This window comes from Netta rufina (assembly GCF_964035555.1).
Source record: "Netta rufina genome assembly, chromosome: 1".
Lineage (NCBI taxonomy): Eukaryota > Metazoa > Chordata > Aves > Anseriformes > Anatidae > Netta > Netta rufina.
The window spans coordinates 68,809,379-68,829,979 of NC_140123.1; the positions used below are offsets into that span (position 1 = coordinate 68,809,379).

A 20,601-nucleotide genomic window follows, 5' to 3' on the forward strand; every position below is an offset into this window, starting at 1 on the left:
GGCCTACAACAGCACTTAAAAATCTCTATGTCTGTAGAAACGGTAATCTCAGAATGCTTATGAATTTTAACAGAGATGTAGTGAAGATCCAGATTTGGAATCGGTGTTCATCAGTAACCCAGCCACTTTATAGAACCTATAGCAAAATATTTGAAGGTCAAATACTGTATTTTATTTAAGGAATCAAAAAAACACCACCACGCTGACATCTGTAGACTTATACTTGCGCATATTAAGTGTGTTCTATTTTAGGAAGAATCTAAAACGACATCTTACCTTTAAAGTCATCTCTTGGGCCTTGCATTTCCTTCTTGTTCATTTTTCTGTCAGTGCAGGAATTGTTGTGGGCACCTTTGGAATTGTTTTCTAGGTAAGCTGAGCTCGTTCCTTTCTTGGAGGGATGAGGATCACAGAGTTTTGCATTAATCTTATAAAGCTCGAGGGCCTTAATGGCTGCTGCATTGTTATCCATACGGAGAAAAGTTGGACAGGAAGCACAAAATTCATTCGTGCAGGCTTCATTTCCACAGCCCTCAGTTAACTGGTGGTAGTAGCGCTCTATTAGATGCTTTGCAGCTGCTCGCTTCCTGTAGCAAACATTCAAACAGTAAGTACAAGGATTAGTAGAGCTTTCACATACAAAGCTCGTTCAAAAAGCATCAGCAAGGCAGAGATTAGTCAGGCACTGAAACACAAGATTTGTGAATCAGAGGAAACATCAGGAGATTTTTTATTTTTTTTTTTAAATGTAGGACTCATCTTGACAAACGCAAGTATATTTAATATACAGCTTGATTTATAGATCCTATGCAAATGAAAGGTAAATCCTCTTTATGCATAGTTTACAGCTTTACACTCTAGTGTTACAGTGGACACAATCTCAATTGACAACAAAAATAGAGCAGTGCAGATGCAAAGCAAGGTTGCACGTAAAACAGAACCAGATCTACAGGTGATCACGTCTTTGTTGCATAGTACTGAGGTACAGTTGCCACTGAGAGGGAAGCTGCACAACAAACAAATGATCCAGGCATTTATTAATACTACAGCAATAGAATGTAAACTTAAAAAAAAAATCTAGGGCTTTTTTTAAAACAAGATTCCAGATGACTGGGTTATCTGATATTTAGTCTATTTAAATCAGTAGGAAAAGTGTTGCTTGGTTAATTAAACTGCTGACAAAACCATGATTAAAGATGAGCTCAAGGCCGAGTAACCTCAGCCTAATAAGGTATACGGCTCTCCAAGAGCTGTTTGCCAAATTCTCCCCTTTCTTCCCCACAGTAACATACAGCAACTTTGTATTTTGAAGAATTACAACTGTATCTGTATACCACTCAATATGCTTAGTACTATACAGACACACAAAAAAACTAACTGGCCAGTTACTAAAGTCAAACTTCTATAAAAACATGCCAATGGAAAATACACTACCTGAAAGCTGCTGGCAATTAGGACAGAAAAAGCTGCATGCAGCACCAAGAACAACATATTTCACCACATTTTTGAAATAAACCTCCAGATTTTTCAATTCATTTAAGAAAGCTAGTTATTAAAGATACCAACTATGAAATAACATTTCAAACAGGTCTAATACATAGGCTTTTTATCCAACTTTAATGATACAGTGCTATAAAGATGGGAAGCAAGATATTCATCAGAAATTGCAATGATTAACTTGAAATTGCTTTTCTTCCAGAAGTTGATGCACCTTCTCTCCATAACACAAATACTTCAGAACTACAGCACCAGACCCACCGGTACTGCTCAGCATTTGCTGCACTTGGCTGCTCGTATGGGCTGGTCAAGTATCAGTTTCAATGCAGTGGCTTCAGAAAGGAAAGCATCCTGAAAGTGACTATTGAGGTGTGAATTATTCAGCAATAGCACCCTTGTACATTCTCTACAAATCACGTGAACCATAAAGGTGTAAGAGAAGAAAGAAAATATTTCTTACAAAGAAAATTATTACCTTAATGTCTACCTGACTTTCTAAATGCCCTAGTGAGTTCCATGGCAGAAAAAAAAACAGAAAGGTTTCCCTGACACCCTAAGACAGAGTTGGAAGACCATAAAAAATGAAGCAGCACCATCAATATCATCAAAACCACTACTGTACAAATGGAGTAGCTGTATTTTGATCCAGGGAAAGAGTTACAGCTTTTTCCAGATTTTATATATGTGGTCTTCAGAACACCAGCCTCTTGTGTGCGCACATGTAGGTGTACATACACAGAGAGAAATGTAATTATTTTTCATCTTCTCGTTAATACTTCAGCTTTTAAAAGTTTTTAAAAATAGTCTTCTATACAGCTTAGACCAGTACACAATTTTAGACATTTATTATTGAATGCTGAGATTTCATGCTTTGATCATTCTTGAGTTTGAATCATTCCAGACCTTCAAATTTAAAGGGTAAAATATAATTTGTAAGCACATGTAAATGTAACACATGAAAGGCTTTCTTAATTAATATTGAATTCTTATACCTGAGATATGGCCACCTGACTCACCAACATGCTCTTTACTGCTCTTGCAGTCCCTCCTATGCATTACCTTGACACCTTCATGAAAGTTCCTTCCACCTCGAGTTGAAGCTCACTGCTCTAATTTTCCTCTCTCACTGAGCATGTTTTCCACAGCGCATATAGAACGGCAGTCATTTCATACACACATCCTCTTTTCAAGCTTTGTCCTTCCTCATCACATTTTCCTTCCGTCTTATTTCTCCATTGCAGTCTACATGTAGATTACAAGTTCTCTGCCATAACTTGTTTTCTGACCTGTGTAATATAGCTCTGAATGCCACAGAGAAGCTTATGAGACGTGATACATAAATGTGTGCATACATGTTTTTACCTAAAGCAGCTAGAGTTGTTATTCAGGTTAAATACATTGAGAAAAGCTGATCAATTCCCTAAAAAGAGATAACTTGCATTTTCAAGCTGGACAAGTTATTAGGCAGTATACACACCCTTCTAGCTCATTAACATCTAGCTTTAATGAAGTTATTTCAGTGTATAAACACTGATTATATTAATAGCAATATTAAACCCTACACTTCAAGCAGGTCATATCCGAGATGTTAAGAGATAAAGCTAAGCTTAGAGTTGTCTCTAACAGCTAACTCCTAAGGGATTCATTTTTTTTTTTTTTTTTTTTTCCACGTACATCATGACGAAAAAGGATTTCACAAATTGATTTAAGGATAACTTCCTAAACACGGGGCCTTCCAAAGCTCTCTTAAGTGAGACACTACTTCAGCGAGGGCAAGAGGAGCTCACTATTACCTCTCTTTTTCCTTCCCCAAAGCCCAACAGTTCCACAAGCTCATTTCCCATTTTAAAAATTAGTGTTTACTGACTTACTCTTATGTACTTAAAAAAGAAAGAAGAATGCCCTAGGCTTTTTAATTGTTCTTTAATGAAAAGCCAGCTAAGTACTTTGCATTTGTAATTGGAATGCTGCAAAATCTGTGGCGTATCACTAGAGACTTGCACCACGGTGCTTTCTGGATACGTAGGCGAAAGCACACTGACTTACAGAATCATTTAGGCTGGAAAAGATCACCAAATCCAGCCATTAACCTGACCTACTGAGCTCCGTAACTAAGTAGTGTCCCTTAGTGCCATATCCACACACCTCTTAAATGTCCCAACAGATGGAGACTGCACAACTTCCCTGCCTGTTCTGATACCTAACCACCCTTTCTGTGAACAAATTCTTCACAATGTCCAGTCTAAACCTGCCCTGGAGCAACTTGAGACCATTTCCTTGTGTACTATCTCCTGTCACCTGAGCAAAGAGACCGACACCCTCCTTGGCACAACCTCCTTTCAGGTAGTTTTAGAGAGCAAGGAGATCTCCCCTCAGCCTCCTTTTCTCCAGACTAAACACCCCCAATTCCCTCAGACACCCCTCTTAACTCTCATTTTCTAGTCCCTTCTTTCGGATGCCTACAGCATATACAAAACAAGGAGTTGAAAGTGCTGCTTCAAAAGTTTCTACACTTCAGAACCTAATTTGCCTTTTTCAGCTATCACACTGAATAAAGAGAAATGTTACATTAAAAAAATAAGCAACACTTGCAACAGAGAAAGTCAGAAGTTTAAACATTTAAGGAATTTTAAAAAATGTGGAGAACATATTTTAAAGTCTACCTGCAAAGCAAAGGATTTCCATCTAAGTTTAAAAACTTGTCTGAAGTTAAAGATATCTGCATAAAATAATCTTCACTTCAAGCTTACCTACATTTAAGAAACAGCTATGAAGGTTTCATATTTCTCTGGAATTATCAGCATGGATTGTTGTTTCCAAATAGCTGTTCCTTAGAACACAATTTTAAATTTATTAATACACCAAAGCCTCAGATTGCTCTAACATGTCCAATATTGATAAATGGGAATTTACAATGGCCTGTCTTAACAAAGCCATTAAGAATCCAGAAGTACCAAAGTATTCACAAACTCTTGTCTTCCTTGATAGAAAAAAAAAAAAAAAAAAAAAGAAGAAAAATAGACTAACACATGAAAACCAGAGAGAAATTTGTTAGACATTTTTCTACCCAGAAGACAAACAATTTTTTTTGGGTACTAATAGCAAAACATCTTTCAGTCTATGCCTTAACAAACAGAAGCATAAGCAGACTTACATAGCTGCAACAGTTATACTGCACTTTGGAAGTAAGATCACCATCAGATGAAAAGCAGTCAAAAAAACCCTTACCTACTTGCAAATTTAAATATTGTTTTATGAGATTTTGTTTTAAACTTTGCACGCTGTTTTCCTTCTTCTGTTTTGTAAGCATAATAATGGCAATGCTTGGTGGGAAGTTTCTAGTAAAAGCACTGCCCACAAAGCCCCCTTTGAAGGGACCCTGCACACTGAAATGCCAGATGTTCCACCCAGAGCTGGAGCCGAGCACTGCCCCTTGGTTCCAGTGCTGTTTTAACACCTTTTGTCTGCCTCAGCCACTGCCATCCCAGCTAAGGTAGGCCTGCAAACACACACGCATGGAGCTCACGTTTCCAAACCTTGATCCTTCCAGTGTGGTGTGCCTCAGGCTGTGAACCCCAGTGGCTAGGTGCAGACAATGACCCCTGGTACCATATTGGTCAACCCAGGGTCCTCCCTCCCCACCACACATTCTGGATCCACCGTGCCTCCATGAGTGTTACACGCTGGCAGCCTGATACAGCGCTCCCTCAAGAAGGGCGAGGCTGAGAACAGAAGTCATCCTGGCTTCATGGAGCAATGCAGGAAGACAGCTGGAGAGATGGAGTCAAGAATGTGGTCAGCATGTATCTCTTGATCTTGTCTCACAGACAAATTACCTGGTTGTAGTCCTATTAGGAAAGCGCCCTTCGTTACTGCCCTTTCCTCTGCTGATTATTAGCTCTAGGACTCTACAGAGATAATATCATGCCACAGACTAACTGGTTTCATATCCTGGTTCCTATCTCTCCTTCTTAAAAAAGCATTTCAGCATTCAATTAGTCAATACATTTAGAAATGAGTAATATATCAGTTGCACCCTGGCTTTTCAACCCAAGCAATATCAGAAGTGCCTGATAATTATTTATTTTTTTTTTTTTTTGCTAAACATTTCAGGCCAGAAGGTAATAATCCTTTCCCCTAAAATAAGTTATTAAACAATTATTGTAATCAATCAACATATGTAAGTAACAACCACAGGCATATCATGACACTTCACTGTGTTTAAAAACGCTGTGCTCAGGTTTACAGAATTAATGTCTTTTGAAAAAGCTGGGAGGAATACAGCTTTCACAGAAAACCCCACAAACATACTCAGCTATATTCCAGCGGTAATTCGAATTATTATTTTTTTTTAATAGTTAAGTTTAGGACTAACTAAAAGCTTACAATGTTTTACCCTCTTTGAACAAATTTGTTACTGAAGTTAAAAGTACAGACTTGTTATCAGCTGCTAAACTCCTTAGGAGTTTATCATGTCTATGCACAGAATATTTCTGCAGTTCTCCAAATTCTATTTTAAGTTAAGGAGTCCTAAAAACTAGTACTCTGTACTGGCTGTGAGACTGTGAAAAGGCCAGCTTTGTCTTTATTGAAAAGAAGTGAGACAACAGTAACTTCACACACTAGCAAGAACCCTTTGGTCTGTGTAACGTTCAAGACAAAAACAAACAAGGAGTATTTTATGAAATATTAAGCAAAATACATATTTACTATGTTTTGTGTTGTTCTCCCTCAGTTAAAAAAGTCCCAACACTCAAGCTAAAAAGATTAAACTTCACGTTGAACTGTATTGAAATTTGTCAGCTGTGAAGTTTACAGCTGTGTTCTGCAGCCCTAACGAACAAAAGAGGTTGCATCTCATTGCAGTGCTGCTGATAAAACATATAAAGACAGTAACTCGGTGACACCGGTTCTCATTGTCTCCTTCTAGGCCACTGCTGTGTTCCTGTAGCAAGCCTGCCTGATCCACGAGACAAGCTATTTTAGACAAAAGTATTGATATAAGAAGAGGACTGACATCTAAGACCAACCTGCAGGAAAGGACCTAAACAGTGATCACCACGGACTCCCCTTGTGAAGCTTGAAGGAAAGAGGTCTAGTACAGGAAAAGGACAATCCTACAACTCTGTTTTCAAGTTAAAAAATAGTTCTGGAGTTTGTAATGAGTTAGGTTCCCATGGCAGCATTCTTTTACTGTGTGTTCATTCCATCTGACACTGTCCTAAAACAGTGCCTGTGGTCATGCAGAAACTGACTGCAAACAACATGGGATCAGAAGATCTGAAGACCCTAACTTCCAGTTTAAGAGCAGTCCAGCATCTGTGGATTAGAAAGCTCCAGTTTCTGCAAATCCACCTGCGGTTTCAGCTACGAGGAAAATAATTTCAGACATTAGGCACTAGGTATGATGAATCACTAATACTTACATAGTCACTGTATATATTTGCAATGGCTGTAAATTATTTTTCTGGCATACTTTGGAGGCTGCTGCAGGATTTTCATGTTGCCATTCTTTGAAGGGAAACAAACCAACTATGAAATCCACTCCAAAGCGAGACAGCTACGCATCAAATAGAACCGTAACAACACTCTAAATGGGGATGGGTGGGGTTAAGCAACTTCAAAACAAATGTGACATTTCAAAGTTACAACACATCCCATCCTCAAGACCAAAACGAAAGCTGAATTAATAGAAAACCATCATAACATAATATTCAAACCCTGGGATTGATGTGTGACAAAACACAATAAGCGGAGGGAAAGTACATGAACTTAGAAGGGTCTTCAAGTTACCGTTAGACAATGACAAATTCTGTAAATTAGTTCTAAAGGGGTTTTTAGAAAGCTGCACCAATCAATGCCAGAAATTATTGCAGTCCTGTGGCAGGAGCAGACAGGAGAAGGTGCTGATCTTGAAAATTTAAGGACTTGAATGAATACTTAAGGAAAAAAAGGACTCCTAACTCTGAGCTTGCACTAAGATGTTTGTTCATCAGAAGTAGAGGCAGAACTTGAAAAGCTTGGGATAAGTAAGCCTCTTATCCATGGAAGCACATTGCAGAGTCCAAAAGAGTCAAATTTTATTGTCTTTTAATTAACATGTGAAACATGTGACCATGCTCTTGGTACAGAGCTTTGCAATGCAAGACAGGAACAAATAAAGCAATTATATCAGCCAACCAGAGCAAAACAACTTAAACATTCATTGTGCAAATAACAAAACACTTGCGTAAGTCCCCGAGTTTACTAATGAATTATAGGCATGTTAATAACACAGCCAGTATTTTAGCTGCACGGGAGGCTTGCAGGTCAACCTCTGTTACCCAGCATGCTATTCCACCTGATGTGGGGAGAGCAGCTATGCAGCGGGATTGCAGAAATTCTTCATTGGTGATATACACATCACACTGTCCTGCAGTTTTACAAGATTTCCTTTTGCAAGCGTACCATTTATTAATGCCATATAACTGCCACTAAAACACAATCCCTATAGTTTGGCTAGCATATATTTTAGAGATACATAAAACCTACGTAGAGCAACTCCTATCATCATTCTGCATCAAAAAAATACCAGCTTTCACAGAAAAGCTTGCTACTGCAGATGCTAACTTTTCATCTTCAGTTTTAAGGAGGATAAACATAAGTTGTCAAACTGCTAGAAGGGAAAATAGTTGTACTGGCTTTTCCTTCTGATTTATCATAGATCTTTCAGCAGTCTTCGTTTCACACCAGGTGAGGTCCTTGTTACCTGACGTATCTGTCCTTACAAAGGGTGACAAGCAGCAGTCCCAACTTACAATATCCAGAGCAGATTATAGCCAGACCAATTCCACACAATTGGCTACAGAGAAACATAACTCAGCTTGCTCCAGGAACAATAAAACAGGCTGCCGCAAAAGAGAGAGCATGGCAGGATTTTTGCCCTGCAACCTCTAACACATGCCATGCAGTGGTAGCCAGTCACCTCTCAGGACTGGATCTCTGCAACCTGTGCCCTTAAGAAATCAGCTGAGAGCACTTCTGGTGCTGGTGGCATGAAAGGTGGTGAGCAAACTCGCCATCCCAGGAGAAATATTCTTAATGCAAGAAGATACTTTGCTCCAGTGAATCCCTAAAAACCCATGGGGAAGTGTTCCTTGCTTCCTCTTCTGCTGTTAGATATGCAAACCAACGTGGAGCTGCTCAGCTCAGCTTTGCCCCTCCACAAGTTGGGCAGCTACAGCAGGGGAGTCCTTGAGCCATTCAGACCATGTCCCTAGCCTGCGAGACAACTCCTGAAATTCGCATCCAGCCCGTGGTGTGTAAAATACTAGACCACTTGGGGTGAAGGAGGGAAGGAAATGGTCAATTTGTTTATGGTCACAGAAGACATTTCAGACAGAAGAGAAATGAACCCAGATCTTTTGAAGTCTAGGACAGTACCCTAGCAACTGGGATACACTCCCTCTATTATTTTGGAACTTCTGTTCTAAGCCACAAGAGCAAAGCTTGTGGTTTTTCTATTCGAATTCTAGGACAGGATGGTTTGAATAGCTAGAAAAGAATCTTCATTTGCTAACTTACATAAGAATAAAGCCTCAAGTAACTTTTTTTTTTTTTTAAATGGTCTCCTCATTCCCACAACCTTTTGTAATTTGAAATAGAAATGAACATTTCAGTCTAATATAATCTTGTTTCTAGTTAATCTTGGCTTCTGGACTAATGAAGACAGACCAAAATAAGGTTCCAAACTGCTAGCATGATGCTATGTGAATACTGCTTAGTGAAAGGAAGTTTGCTGTTTCTAGTAGTACCTAGCATATGAATTTTGCCAGATCAGACCTTTTTTTTTTCTTAGTTCAGCAATCCATCCGCCAAAATAGATGCTAGCAAGTGTTATGCCTTTAGTACTGAGCTGTCTTCAAACCCATGCATGATGTTAGCAAGTAGCAGGTAGAAATCACACCCCTACTGTCAAATCTGAATACAGGCCTGAAGATTATTGACACTGTATTATGCTACCATCTACTGGTTCACATTAAATTAAACCTCCAAACTTTCCCTTCAATCTATTCACTCAAAAACCCTAGTTTTTACAGAGACCTGAGATAATTTTTCACAGCAAAAGTATTAGTTTGAATTTTTCTAAGGTGATTCCATAGTTCTACTTAGCTTCTGCCTTTCTTTTTATGCAGGTGCAAGAGTAATTGCTACACATTATAAACATTTTCACACAACATACATCAAACTCATCTACTCGTGTACTTACATTCGGCTAGTTTCAATGTTTTCAGAGTGAGGTTCTCCTGGTGATCTGCAAATATAGATATAAAGTCTTAAGCACTCTGTTATTTTAAGTTGTTACAGTATGAAGAGTTAGAAATGCAAAGTGATAATTATTTTGTAATTAAAAAGCATCAGCTTTTGTGCACTTGTACATTTAACTTGTGACCAAACTGTAGAAGACAGCTTTTAACATAAATCTGAGAACACAGTTAAGGCAAAGGATGGTGTTTTTCCCCAAAGCTTATGCAACAGCAGCCAGAGGAGACTTCTGCTGGCAGTACCTCTCTATGTAGGCTGCGTGGTGCACCACTTCTGGGGTAATTCTTCATAACCATTTCTGTAAGCCAAACGTATATTCCAAGTTTATCAGTGATCAACAGTTGGATTCAAAGATACAGCTACAGCAGGTCAGAAGCAGGTCTGAACAATCTCTAAACAAATTTCATGTCTAATTACTCAGATTTATGCACATAATTTCACAGAGCAGAAGAGCTACAGCCAGTTTTCTGTTTACTCCAACCAATGGATCCACCAGTAATATTGAGAATTAGGTGTTATTGCCTGACATTTTTGAACACAAGCAGCAGTTCTGCGCAGCTTGCCTATCACCTTAATTTAATTTAGAGAGTTATTTAAAGGGTACAGTTCTATATTAACTTAAGTCAGCTAAATTACAGCTGCTTGGCTCCTTCTTATTCCCATCTTCTTCGTTATGCCAGCAATGATTCAGGAAGTTAATTTATTTTTTAGACATTAATTTTTTCCTGTCTTCTGGGCTTCCCCCCTACCCAGAGAGTCTGAAGCCAGATGAGACTTCCGAGCCAAGAAACAAGGCAGTACGAAAGCAGCAGTTTTTAACTTCAGTCACCTTAAGCTGCCTTGAAGTTGTATCGTGAACTGTACCCAACTTTCACTGTGATACAGACTTCGGTACAGTTGACCAGAACTGTTAAATTGAACATATTGTGTGAGAGTAGAAACACAACACAGCCATCACAGCAAAACTCTGAAGCTTACATGAACTAAAGTGTCTTTCACAACAGAGCTTTCTCTAAACAGAAGTGAGCTAACATCTGTAAATACAGCTCACTTTGGAGGTTTCAACCAAGTTTGCTAGGGGACTCTGGTTAGCACAGCTAAGCAGGATTTCCCATAGTTTTACTAGAATAGCCTTTGTTCACAGCAATTTAATTTTTCTTGATTTATTACATGGCCACCCATGCTATTTTACACGCTATTCCACCATAGCTTGAAGCACTTCTGCTAATCCTAAATTTCACTGCATTACCTCACTACATGGTCCCTGCTATCACAGCCTGGAACGTTCTCACAGTTTTCTACTAAAACTGTAGCTCCTTTTACTGACATACCAAACCTTAGTAGCTTCCTAGATTTTACCAAACTGTACTGTATTAACAGACTGGGTGCCTAGAAAGCATTCCTGGTAGACAAGTTAAAATTCCTAAGCTAACTGGATACTGTGCAGTGACAGATGATGCAGCACACAGGAAGTTATTTGTTTACATTTCACTAAGTTATAATATTCATCTGACGCTAGAGGTGGAACTCCGACCTTACTATCCAACGAAGTTTACGCTCGTGCTTAAAACGCAAATACCTTCTAGCTCAAAAAAAATAACAAAAGCTACCCAGTCTCAAAATATGATCTGCTTAGTGCCTCCAAGTGATCTTCACCTTACTCAAGGAAGTTCAGGACTGACAAAATAGCTGCTAGAAAAAATAATGCTCAACGGGAAAACAAATGGAAGTTGCATTTCCCCTTTGACTCCAGTGTACAAAAGTCCCCAAATACTTAACGAGGAAAGAACCTCTTTTTTTTTTTTTTTTCTTTTTTTTCTAATTATTCACCAGTACACATAAGTGTTAGAAGCCATACAACCTGAGGATTGATGGGATGTCTTTATATTCATACTGGCTAACTCCTCTATTGACATCCATGGCTTCAGCAACCAATAGCACAGAAACACCTTCGAAGTTTGAGGCAGCTGCTATCTTTGAAATCTCATGTGAAAACTCACATGAAATGCAACACAGTGAAGCTTTGGATAAGAGCAATGCTTTAAATTGCTATGAAAATACAAGTGAAATAGTGGTGTTAAAGAAGTCAAGTGTTAGTCACTCTGAGACTTTAAAAAACACAGCAATATGAAAAATTACAGAAAAAGAGCAAATTGACATCTAAATATACAAAAAAGTAGCTGGTAGTCTGCAGTACAGACATGTAAATACAGCTATCAGTATATTTAAGACCTTTTCCTACCCTTATGATTTATGTATAATGTATAAGAAAAAGTTCCAGGGAAAAAAACAAAAACATAGTTGAGTTAAAAAAAAAAAAAAAAAAAAAAGGGGGGGGGGGGCTCAAATTCCTTCACATTCTTATTTTCTGTAACATGAGCAGATCTACCATAAAAATGAGTTGCAGAAATATTAATCCATGCAGTAACTGGATTTTAACAGGTTTCAAATGACAATGTAAGCACCAAATAAGATGATCTTTCAGTATTCATTAAAACAACACGGAAGATCAATCTAATTACAGGAATTGTACTCATCTGTTGAGAAGCTGTTTTGTAAGAAGTAACGATTTACAAACAAGATACCTTGTTATTCCTCTAAGCAGGCAACAGTACTGTAAAACAACTCTATAGTACAAGATGTCCTTTCATCACGCTTTAAAATTTGAAAAAAAGTTCTGTCCAGAGAGAAATCTCAGAGCAAATGCTCTTACAAATTTCAGCTTTGACTTAGATGGTAGAAACTGATCACGAGACACCATCTAATCTGAATACTGCAGTATGAGCTAGCGAATTCAAATGGTGGCTCACTTCCAACAACACAGGGAGCAACTCCTCCATTCTGCAAGCCCCTCCTTTTACCTCCACTGTAACTCCCTAGGAGAGAAAAGTAAAGGTATGCATGTCTACAAATTTTTCATCAATCCTACTGGACAAACACTTAAAAACAACAAGTTGCTTAAGTAAGCACATCAAACAATTTATACAGAATTTTAGTGTGATGGTAAAAGTCACTAGAGACTTTTAAGTGATGGTTTTGCTCTTAAGAGCATGATGGAGCACCACCATGCTTGCAATTTAAAAAGCAGGGAGGAACAAGGTAAGCGAGCTTTGAAATTACTCTGAGTAAAATAGTGTAAGTCAGCTTTGCCAGCTAACTTATCTTAAATAAATAATATACTTGAGTACTATTTATAGAATTAACTTCAAGTAATACAAATTAAACATACAAAATAAATATTATTCTAATAATAACCCTTAGGAAAAAAACACAATATGCTTCAGCCTTACCTTTTACAAGCTGTGGCCATTCGGTGACATCAGGGTGATCACAATTTTGAGTCACTGATTAAAAACCAAGTTGTCACACCAGTCCTGTGTCACGGTGGGCTAAGCATAAGCTTAACAACTCTAAATAAGTAAAAATAATTTAGTTAAAAGTCCTTACAATCTATTTTCAGCCAATATGCTACACAAAAATGCAAAAGATGTTAAGAATTAGTTCATTCACAAAATTAAGACTTACTGCACAAAGATTTGTCCATTTTTGGATAGCATTATATGATTGCTAGAATACCTTACTACAGTACACACAACCGGTGAACTTGAAAATTCATCAACTTATTTTTAGCCTCTAAAAAAAAAACAAAAACAAAAAAAACACAAGAAAAAACATCTCTTGGATCAGCAGAAAGCACTTGATATCAAGACAAGAAGCATTTACAGATTTGGAAGGATGTATGTAAACATGAACTTTAGGTTCTAACTACAATAAAATTTGATAAATTGTTTCCCTGCTACAACTCAATTAATACTGGTTCCTTAAAGAGGCTCTGTGTTCCAAAGGGAAGAACACGTAACCTACACTCTGCTGTATGCCTCTCCCTAAAATGAAGCGAGCTAAAGCTGTGTGAAAGTTTCAGTGGAGCAAGTTTTGCCACCGGTGGCCAGTCTGTCAGGTTAGTTGCTCCATTTATGCTGCTCGGACTCTCTCCTCTCCCTTATGGTTTCAAAAGGGTCTTTTACCTGTCAATTGTTTCCTGTGACCTGGCTCCACTGGCTTAAATTGAAGGGTTGGTCCTTTACTTTGTCACGCAGGTGGCAGCCAATGATCACTCAGCAATACACGTGCCCAGGGCGCCCTGGGACCACCCCAGCTGATTACTTCCATGGCTGAAAAGGAACCAATTAGTCTCTTACCTACTGCTGTTAGCTACTCTAAACTAAAATTAACTGATAAAATATCTCCAAATGTAACCCTCAATGCTCAGTATCACCCCATTCTCTCTCCCACCCAAGCTCCTAGGTGCCTTGAATAGTCTGCAAAGAAAACAGGCCTCTGATGGAGTCTGATCACAAAAAGCATTACTCAGTTTCTAGTGATGTACAATGTTTAATTAAACTGAAACATTATTACTATACTTAGTAAATAAAAAGTATCTTACTTTCCCTGAGCAGCCACTAGCAATGAATACAGGCCTCTTTATAGTCTCTGAAAATTTATATTTGTTATCTCTTGACACAGGTGAGAATCCACATTTTTAGATTGTTCTGCAGATGGTGCCCAAAGGCTAAGGAGCTACTGAGGACCAACACAGCTCTGCGACACCTGCACTCATCACCACCTGGTGCAAACACCAAGAGTACAACCCACAGCATTAAAGGTTTCATCAAACAATGCTTTCGTGCTTCAGTCCATGAGAATCTTTCAGAAAGGTCTTAGGTTTGATGAGCAATCAAGAACTCTCAACACTAATTTGTACCTGTTGACTCATCTGAGATATGAAATTGCTGAACAAGTCCTACAATTTTCTGAAGTTTGTCAGAGCTGCTGACTTTTGCCTTTCTACTATGATTTGCCACTCCGCTACGAACTGCATCCTTAAAATGGAGTAAAATCTATATTAGTTTGGAAATAATGCTTTTCAGTTTTGTCAGGTACATTTCTTGACACAGGTAAAGTGCCATTTAATTTTGAAGTCAGTAATACTCGAGTCTTCACAAGTGCAGTTGATTTAAGGCAAGTAGAAAGCAAGCATCTGAAAACCTCCTAAACAAAAGGAAGGTTCTCCAGTACCTACAATTTATTTAATTCTTATTTCTTATTCTTATTTCTTGCTGCTTTCTTAAGAACCGAAGTGAAATGGCTCTGTAAGACTGCACTTAGATATGAAAAACCAAGCTCTTTGCCCAAGTAACTTTCTGTACGCTGGTGAAAGAGGGCAGTGGTGTAAGCTGTAATGCCTCATGGCTTGGGAAACCTGCATTTTGTCTGTCTGCTCTAAGCACCAGCTGCTGTTCTGGGGAGGGCTCAGTCAATCACACCCTATCGAGACCTGTGTCCTGCATCACCAGAAGTTAACTGCAGCTGTTTTCCATTGGAGTAAAAGCATGTTATTGTAACAGGCTGACAGGAACCTTAGCAAAACTGGATTTTCCTGTAGCTGTTTCATGTGGAAGAAGCCATGAACTCAATTGTCAATGGTGAAGGAACACACGAAGTGCTGCTGCTGGATTCAAAACCATCCGAGTTTGGAACATTAAAAAACAGTCAAAGGTGATGGCTGCACAGTCATGGCCAAGGCAAGTTTGTGCTCACGCTTGACACAGACCCAGCTCTGTTAGCCAGACTTACTGAAGCACCAAACCAAATTTACAGTACCCACATTAAGAGACTATCTGAAACAGCATGACAGAGTTGACATTAACTTATCCAAGCTTCGTAATGAAATTAGTATCTACAAATTGATCTTATGATCAGAACTCTGAATCACGGAGCTGCAGCATTTCAAATCTGTTACATGGTACCTTAAGACTGGATTTACTGTACTGAGGTACAAAAAGCTCATGGTCCCTTTCAACAATCCAGATGCCAGGAGCAAGAAACTTCAGTGAATCACTTTCATTTTCCCTCCTATCTCCTTCTCATCCTACCTTCCCCACTTTTAATCACTGCCAGTCCTGTGGATGACAGCATGGATGAAAATTCATTTCACTAAAACCTCTCTTGTTCACCCATCAGCAGAGTACTGTCTGCTGGCATTAAGAGACCAGCACATTGAAACACGGGGTGGGCGTGAAGGAGGCTACCAGAGATCCCTTATGCTGAGTATCTGTTCAAATACAGCACATTTTGACTGCTGGAACCAGACAAGGCAGAAACAAACGCTAAAAGAGTCAGAGGACAACTTGACTAGGAAAGGGAAACCATACTAACAAATAAATTAGTATATTGGAAAGATGCATTGGGAAGAATAACTAGGAAACTGACCTAGGACACCTGCTTTTCTGTCATAGGTATTCCTTTACAAAAAAAACTCTGGATGTAACTTACCTTCTGACTCTAAAGCAGCTCCAGAGCAAATATTTATTCTCAGAGCTGAGTTACTCAAAAAGATTTCTCCAGTCTTCACTGTCATAATTAGCACGGTTTAAGGTTTAGTCTTTTACAAACACACAGGGCAGCTGAAGGTATCGAGCATAGTGTACGCCTGTGGAATATATCTGAGAAACCTGAGATGGCTGCTGGAGGCTCTTCGGGACTGGGCGTGCTCCAGGACAGACACATCTATGTCTGCCGAGTGACTATGTAAAAGGCGAAGACTGAAGCAGGACTGTAGCGCCCGATATTGCAACTAACAAGAACCATGCCCTCAAACCACACATCTGAAGAGCCCTGAATGGCCCAGAGTAGCACTCTGCAACAGTGAGCAGGATAAGTAATGTTTATGCAGCGCTTGGAAGTGACACTCCTTTCTCTAAGGTGCAGATTTTCTGAAAAGAATACTCCTGGCAGCTGAAGGAGGAGGAGGAAATAAATAATAAATTGCTGAAAGCAAGCAGTCAAACCATGTTCAGATGCTTCAAAAGCAGCTAAAAGCAACTTTGTTGCAGAGCCTGATGAGACCTTCTCCTTATACGTTTACCTGAATCTTAAGAGTCTGGAAGCACAAACATGAGTCAAGAAGAGGCATGCAGCTTCAACAAACATAATCCAAAGCCACGCCATGGAGAACACAAGTACATGTTCATAAGTAATCCAAGCGAGTTGTCACTTGCATGCATTTCCTACACCTACTGTTTCCCTGTGTTATTTGACTTCCAGGTGTCCATTAGCTGGGGCAGTACAGCTAGGTGGTGGCTGACACTCAGTGTCAGAGGTCTAGGAAAACCCTGGAGCAGAGGAACAATTCTGATCAACAGCTGGGAGGATGGATGCCCTGAGAGGTGGCATTGGTAAGAACGTAAGTTTCTTTTAGAGAATAATTTAAGTTTCCACCTGAGTAAGCTTCTATCCATTTTTTAAGACCATCTTTTTGATGGATGATCTAACAAAAAAAGGAGTTGATCCACCAATACAAAACGTGTCATGACCTTCCTTAACTTCCAGTGCTGAAATTTGACTTGCTTTTTTAAAAAATAACCAGCTCTCTGGTTATCTCTCAGGATGACACCATGAAAGGCACCTTTCATACATTTACTGAAGGATCCCTCTGAATGTCCTTCTCCATAAGACTCCAGACATTTTCTCCATGAAACTTCTAGCAGGTCAAATTAACAGCTACCTTAAAGTAAAATAAAACAGCCACTAGTTTACTATTATTTAAATGTTGGCTTATTTTTATTTTATTTTTATTTATTGATGGCCTGATTATATAAAACGTAGAGGAGCTGCAAAAGCCAGCATTTGTATAAAAGTTTTCTTCACTACTTCATAAGTTAAACCCATTTAATTGCAAGAATAGAATAATAGAAAACCACGTGGTTAGAAGACCAAAATAAAAAGGGATTCTATCATGGAAAATGCCAACCAAAAGTGACCACAGAAGTCACAGCTGAGAATCAAACACACACATGCTCCCAGTATTAACAGCTGAAGACACACAATTAACGAACAGTTTCTGGAAAGGTGTTTGTTCATCTGCCCAAAGTACTTCAGACATGTTAAAAGCTTGAGTCTATTCGCCAGTTACCCAGTATTCTTCCAAACCATTCCAGAAGCAGCAGAAGAGAACCACAAAGCAAGCATGAAAACAGGAGAAAGCTCCTTGTGATGGACCAATGGAAAGAGTTTGAAGTTAACCAGGCTAATCAATAAGAATATTGGAAGAAACTAATTCCTCTCATGGCACAGAAAATCCTCCAATTAAAATAGAGCTTCTCAAAAACACATGACTAGAAACTACAGGTTGAAAAATTCAAGTTAGTGTAGGAACACAAGCATGCAGGATGGTGAGGAATAAGTTATTTGTAATGGGGATCTGAATTCATTATCATCTTCAAATTAAGGCTGGTACCATTCTGGAATTTACACTTCAGTGAAAACGTAAGATCCTGAGTTTAATAAAGGTAGAATCTGGAGCATTTGGTACATCCCAAAATAAAGAAATCAACTACAGGTTTATACAAAAACTTCACCCCATGCTATCTGTATACTTGCTATACCTTAATAAAAATCACATAGTAGTAGGAAGAGGTCTCACGTTTGGCCCCATTTTCCTTCTAAAGCTAAAGGCCTGTTTGTTACTCTCATTTTCTAAAACCATCCCTACAGCTCTGGACACTAGATTTCCCCTCCCAGCATTTTTTTTCCATTTTATATTTTTGTAAGATAACAGACATACTTTATTCACCTTTGTAAAAGAGGGAAAGAAGTACAATTATCTTTAGGTCCTACATTTTTTGCTTGGGCCATAGCTGATGCTTCTTCCACCACACAAACCCTTTTTTTTTTTTTTCCCTGGAAGAACCATTTGTTTCCATCTCACTGATGTATGCTACTTCAGGCTCCCTCCAAAATTATATGTAGTTTTGAAAGGAAAGGCCCTCCCACCTGGAAAGGTGAAATAAATACAGTTGTCTACTTAGATTTGTTTTAGCAGACCTCTGTTTACTGGGCTGGTATCAGCCTAAGTTCTCTTTCAAACAATTTTTACAGCTACATTCCAGCTTTAATATTTAAACTTCTATTCCAGCTATCCTTTTGCTCAAGCTTGGTTATTTTGCTTTCTTTTTCCATCCTCCCTCTTCCACATAAAGTACCTTCCTGTTCACCAAGTTCTTCAGTATCACCAGCGTGTTTGTTTGTATATAGTTCATATTGAAAGCAAACAATCGTGCAGTTCTGTAGCACAACCTTTAGTTTTTCTCATGTTGTTAGTATTCATTACTTGCATATTGTAGCAGATTGGGGATTCTTGTTCACCGGTTTATGAAGTGCACATCATTACAAAGACTATGTGCATACATACAGTTCCAAGTAGTTAAGCATTCAGGAAAAAAGCCGTCAACAGAAGTAATGGCAGTAAAGAAATAATGGCTAGGTTTGAAGACCTGTCATACACACAACAGGTACTGAAACTGGAGAGCAAGAAGCAGGTGGGTGGTCCCAGTGGTGCTGTGGGTGCAAAAATGAATATAGATGCCTGCTGGAGTAAAGGACCAATCTATACCATTCTCTCAGGAACATCTGGATTGTGATAACGCAACTTTTTTTTGTTTTAAAAAAACCTTACTGGTTTTAATTAGCACACGCTATATTTAAATTTTCAGTTTAGAATTGTTCCTCTCTCCTGTCGATAGCTTCCTATGAAGTAGAACTATACAAAAAAAAGACACTCAACAACCCCTCTGTAACGTTGAGGTTTCAGAACTTTAAATATGTTTTTATGTTAGGTATCTTCAGAAGAAGGGTCCAGACAAACACACAGGTGTAAAAATTGTCTCAACAGTTACTGAGTTCTTCCCCGCATTTAAAGCACTTAAAAAGAAATAAGGTACATGCATAGCTTAGCTATAGCTGCTGAAGTAGCCCCATATGGTTTTATATGCACTAACAGACCTATTCAATAACCTAGAAAAGGTCTGAATTTTATAATATTTTTTTCTGAATTCAGGAAGTTTCCAAAAATCACTGTCTCAAGATGCTGACCTCTACAGAACTTGAGCCACTACAGAGTGGAGCAGATACTCTGTACTACCAGGTATCTCCATTGGAATATGCCAGTAAAAAGTTAGCAAATAGGAATGAGCATAGCTACAAGTTAACATTCCAATCCTGCTATAATGCATGTAATACTTTTGAGCTTGTTGGACACTTAAGAGTGTATACAAAAAGAGATACAAGGTACCACAGCCTGACGTTAATGCTGTTGGTGGAGGTTACATTTCTGTGTCTCCTAACAGTCCTATTGACAATTTTCACTTACAGTGATGTTTGGTTAAATTTTCTCCTTGTTCTGAGCTTATTTTTCAAGTTACACCTAAAAACTGCACAAGCCTGACTATAACTGTGTACAACAGCAAGGAAAAAGCCCTCAGAGGAACAGCACCAGCTCTTATCCAATCCATTGAGAAACAGACAAATGATAGTAGCATAATGTTGAGCTTGTAAAACAGACTAAAAGGTAATTCATCAATGTTGCAGCATCAGCATTTATTTTCTCCGGGAATATCAAATAACTTAGCTTTCTGAAAAACTATGCCTAAAAGTAACAGGCACTACAGTTGGAAAAAAATAAAAATAAAATATGGGAAAAAAATGAACCTGAATTTATTTTCAACTGTTTTTTAAATCAGGAAAGAAAAAAAAAAAAAAAAGTATAATCATATATTGTGTGTATTCTAGTAATTAAAACAAAATTAAAAACAACATACCATATCTTTCCAGAGCTGCAGAAACTCGTTCTTCCAAATTCTACAACGGACTTCTACAGTTCTTGTACCTATAATGCAAAACACTGTATTTCAGTTTTTGTAGTATGCTCTATACTAACAGGAAACTCACTGTTGCTTCAAGACA

General features: G+C 38.5%; 1 protein-coding gene across 4 annotated transcripts in view; it reads right to left on the minus strand.

The window, feature by feature from the left end:
- The window catches only part of UBE3A (ubiquitin protein ligase E3A), a 48,941-nt gene that overhangs the window by 21,130 nt on the left and 7,210 nt on the right, over positions 1–20,601 (minus strand). For 2 of the 4 annotated variants that reach the window (XM_084294985.1, XM_084294986.1), the window contains 4 exons: positions 20,457–20,524; positions 13,092–13,211; positions 9,746–9,790; positions 277–587 (listed from right to left, as the gene is read on the minus strand). In XM_084294985.1, the coding sequence (XP_084151111.1) occupies positions 277–587; positions 9,746–9,790; positions 13,092–13,111 (376 nt within the window). In that variant the 5' untranslated portion in view covers positions 13,112–13,211; positions 20,457–20,524. The remainder of the gene's footprint in view (positions 1–276; positions 588–9,745; positions 9,791–13,091; positions 13,212–20,456; positions 20,525–20,601) is intronic. The other 2 variants (XM_084294988.1, XM_084294987.1) reach the window with 2 other exon arrangements.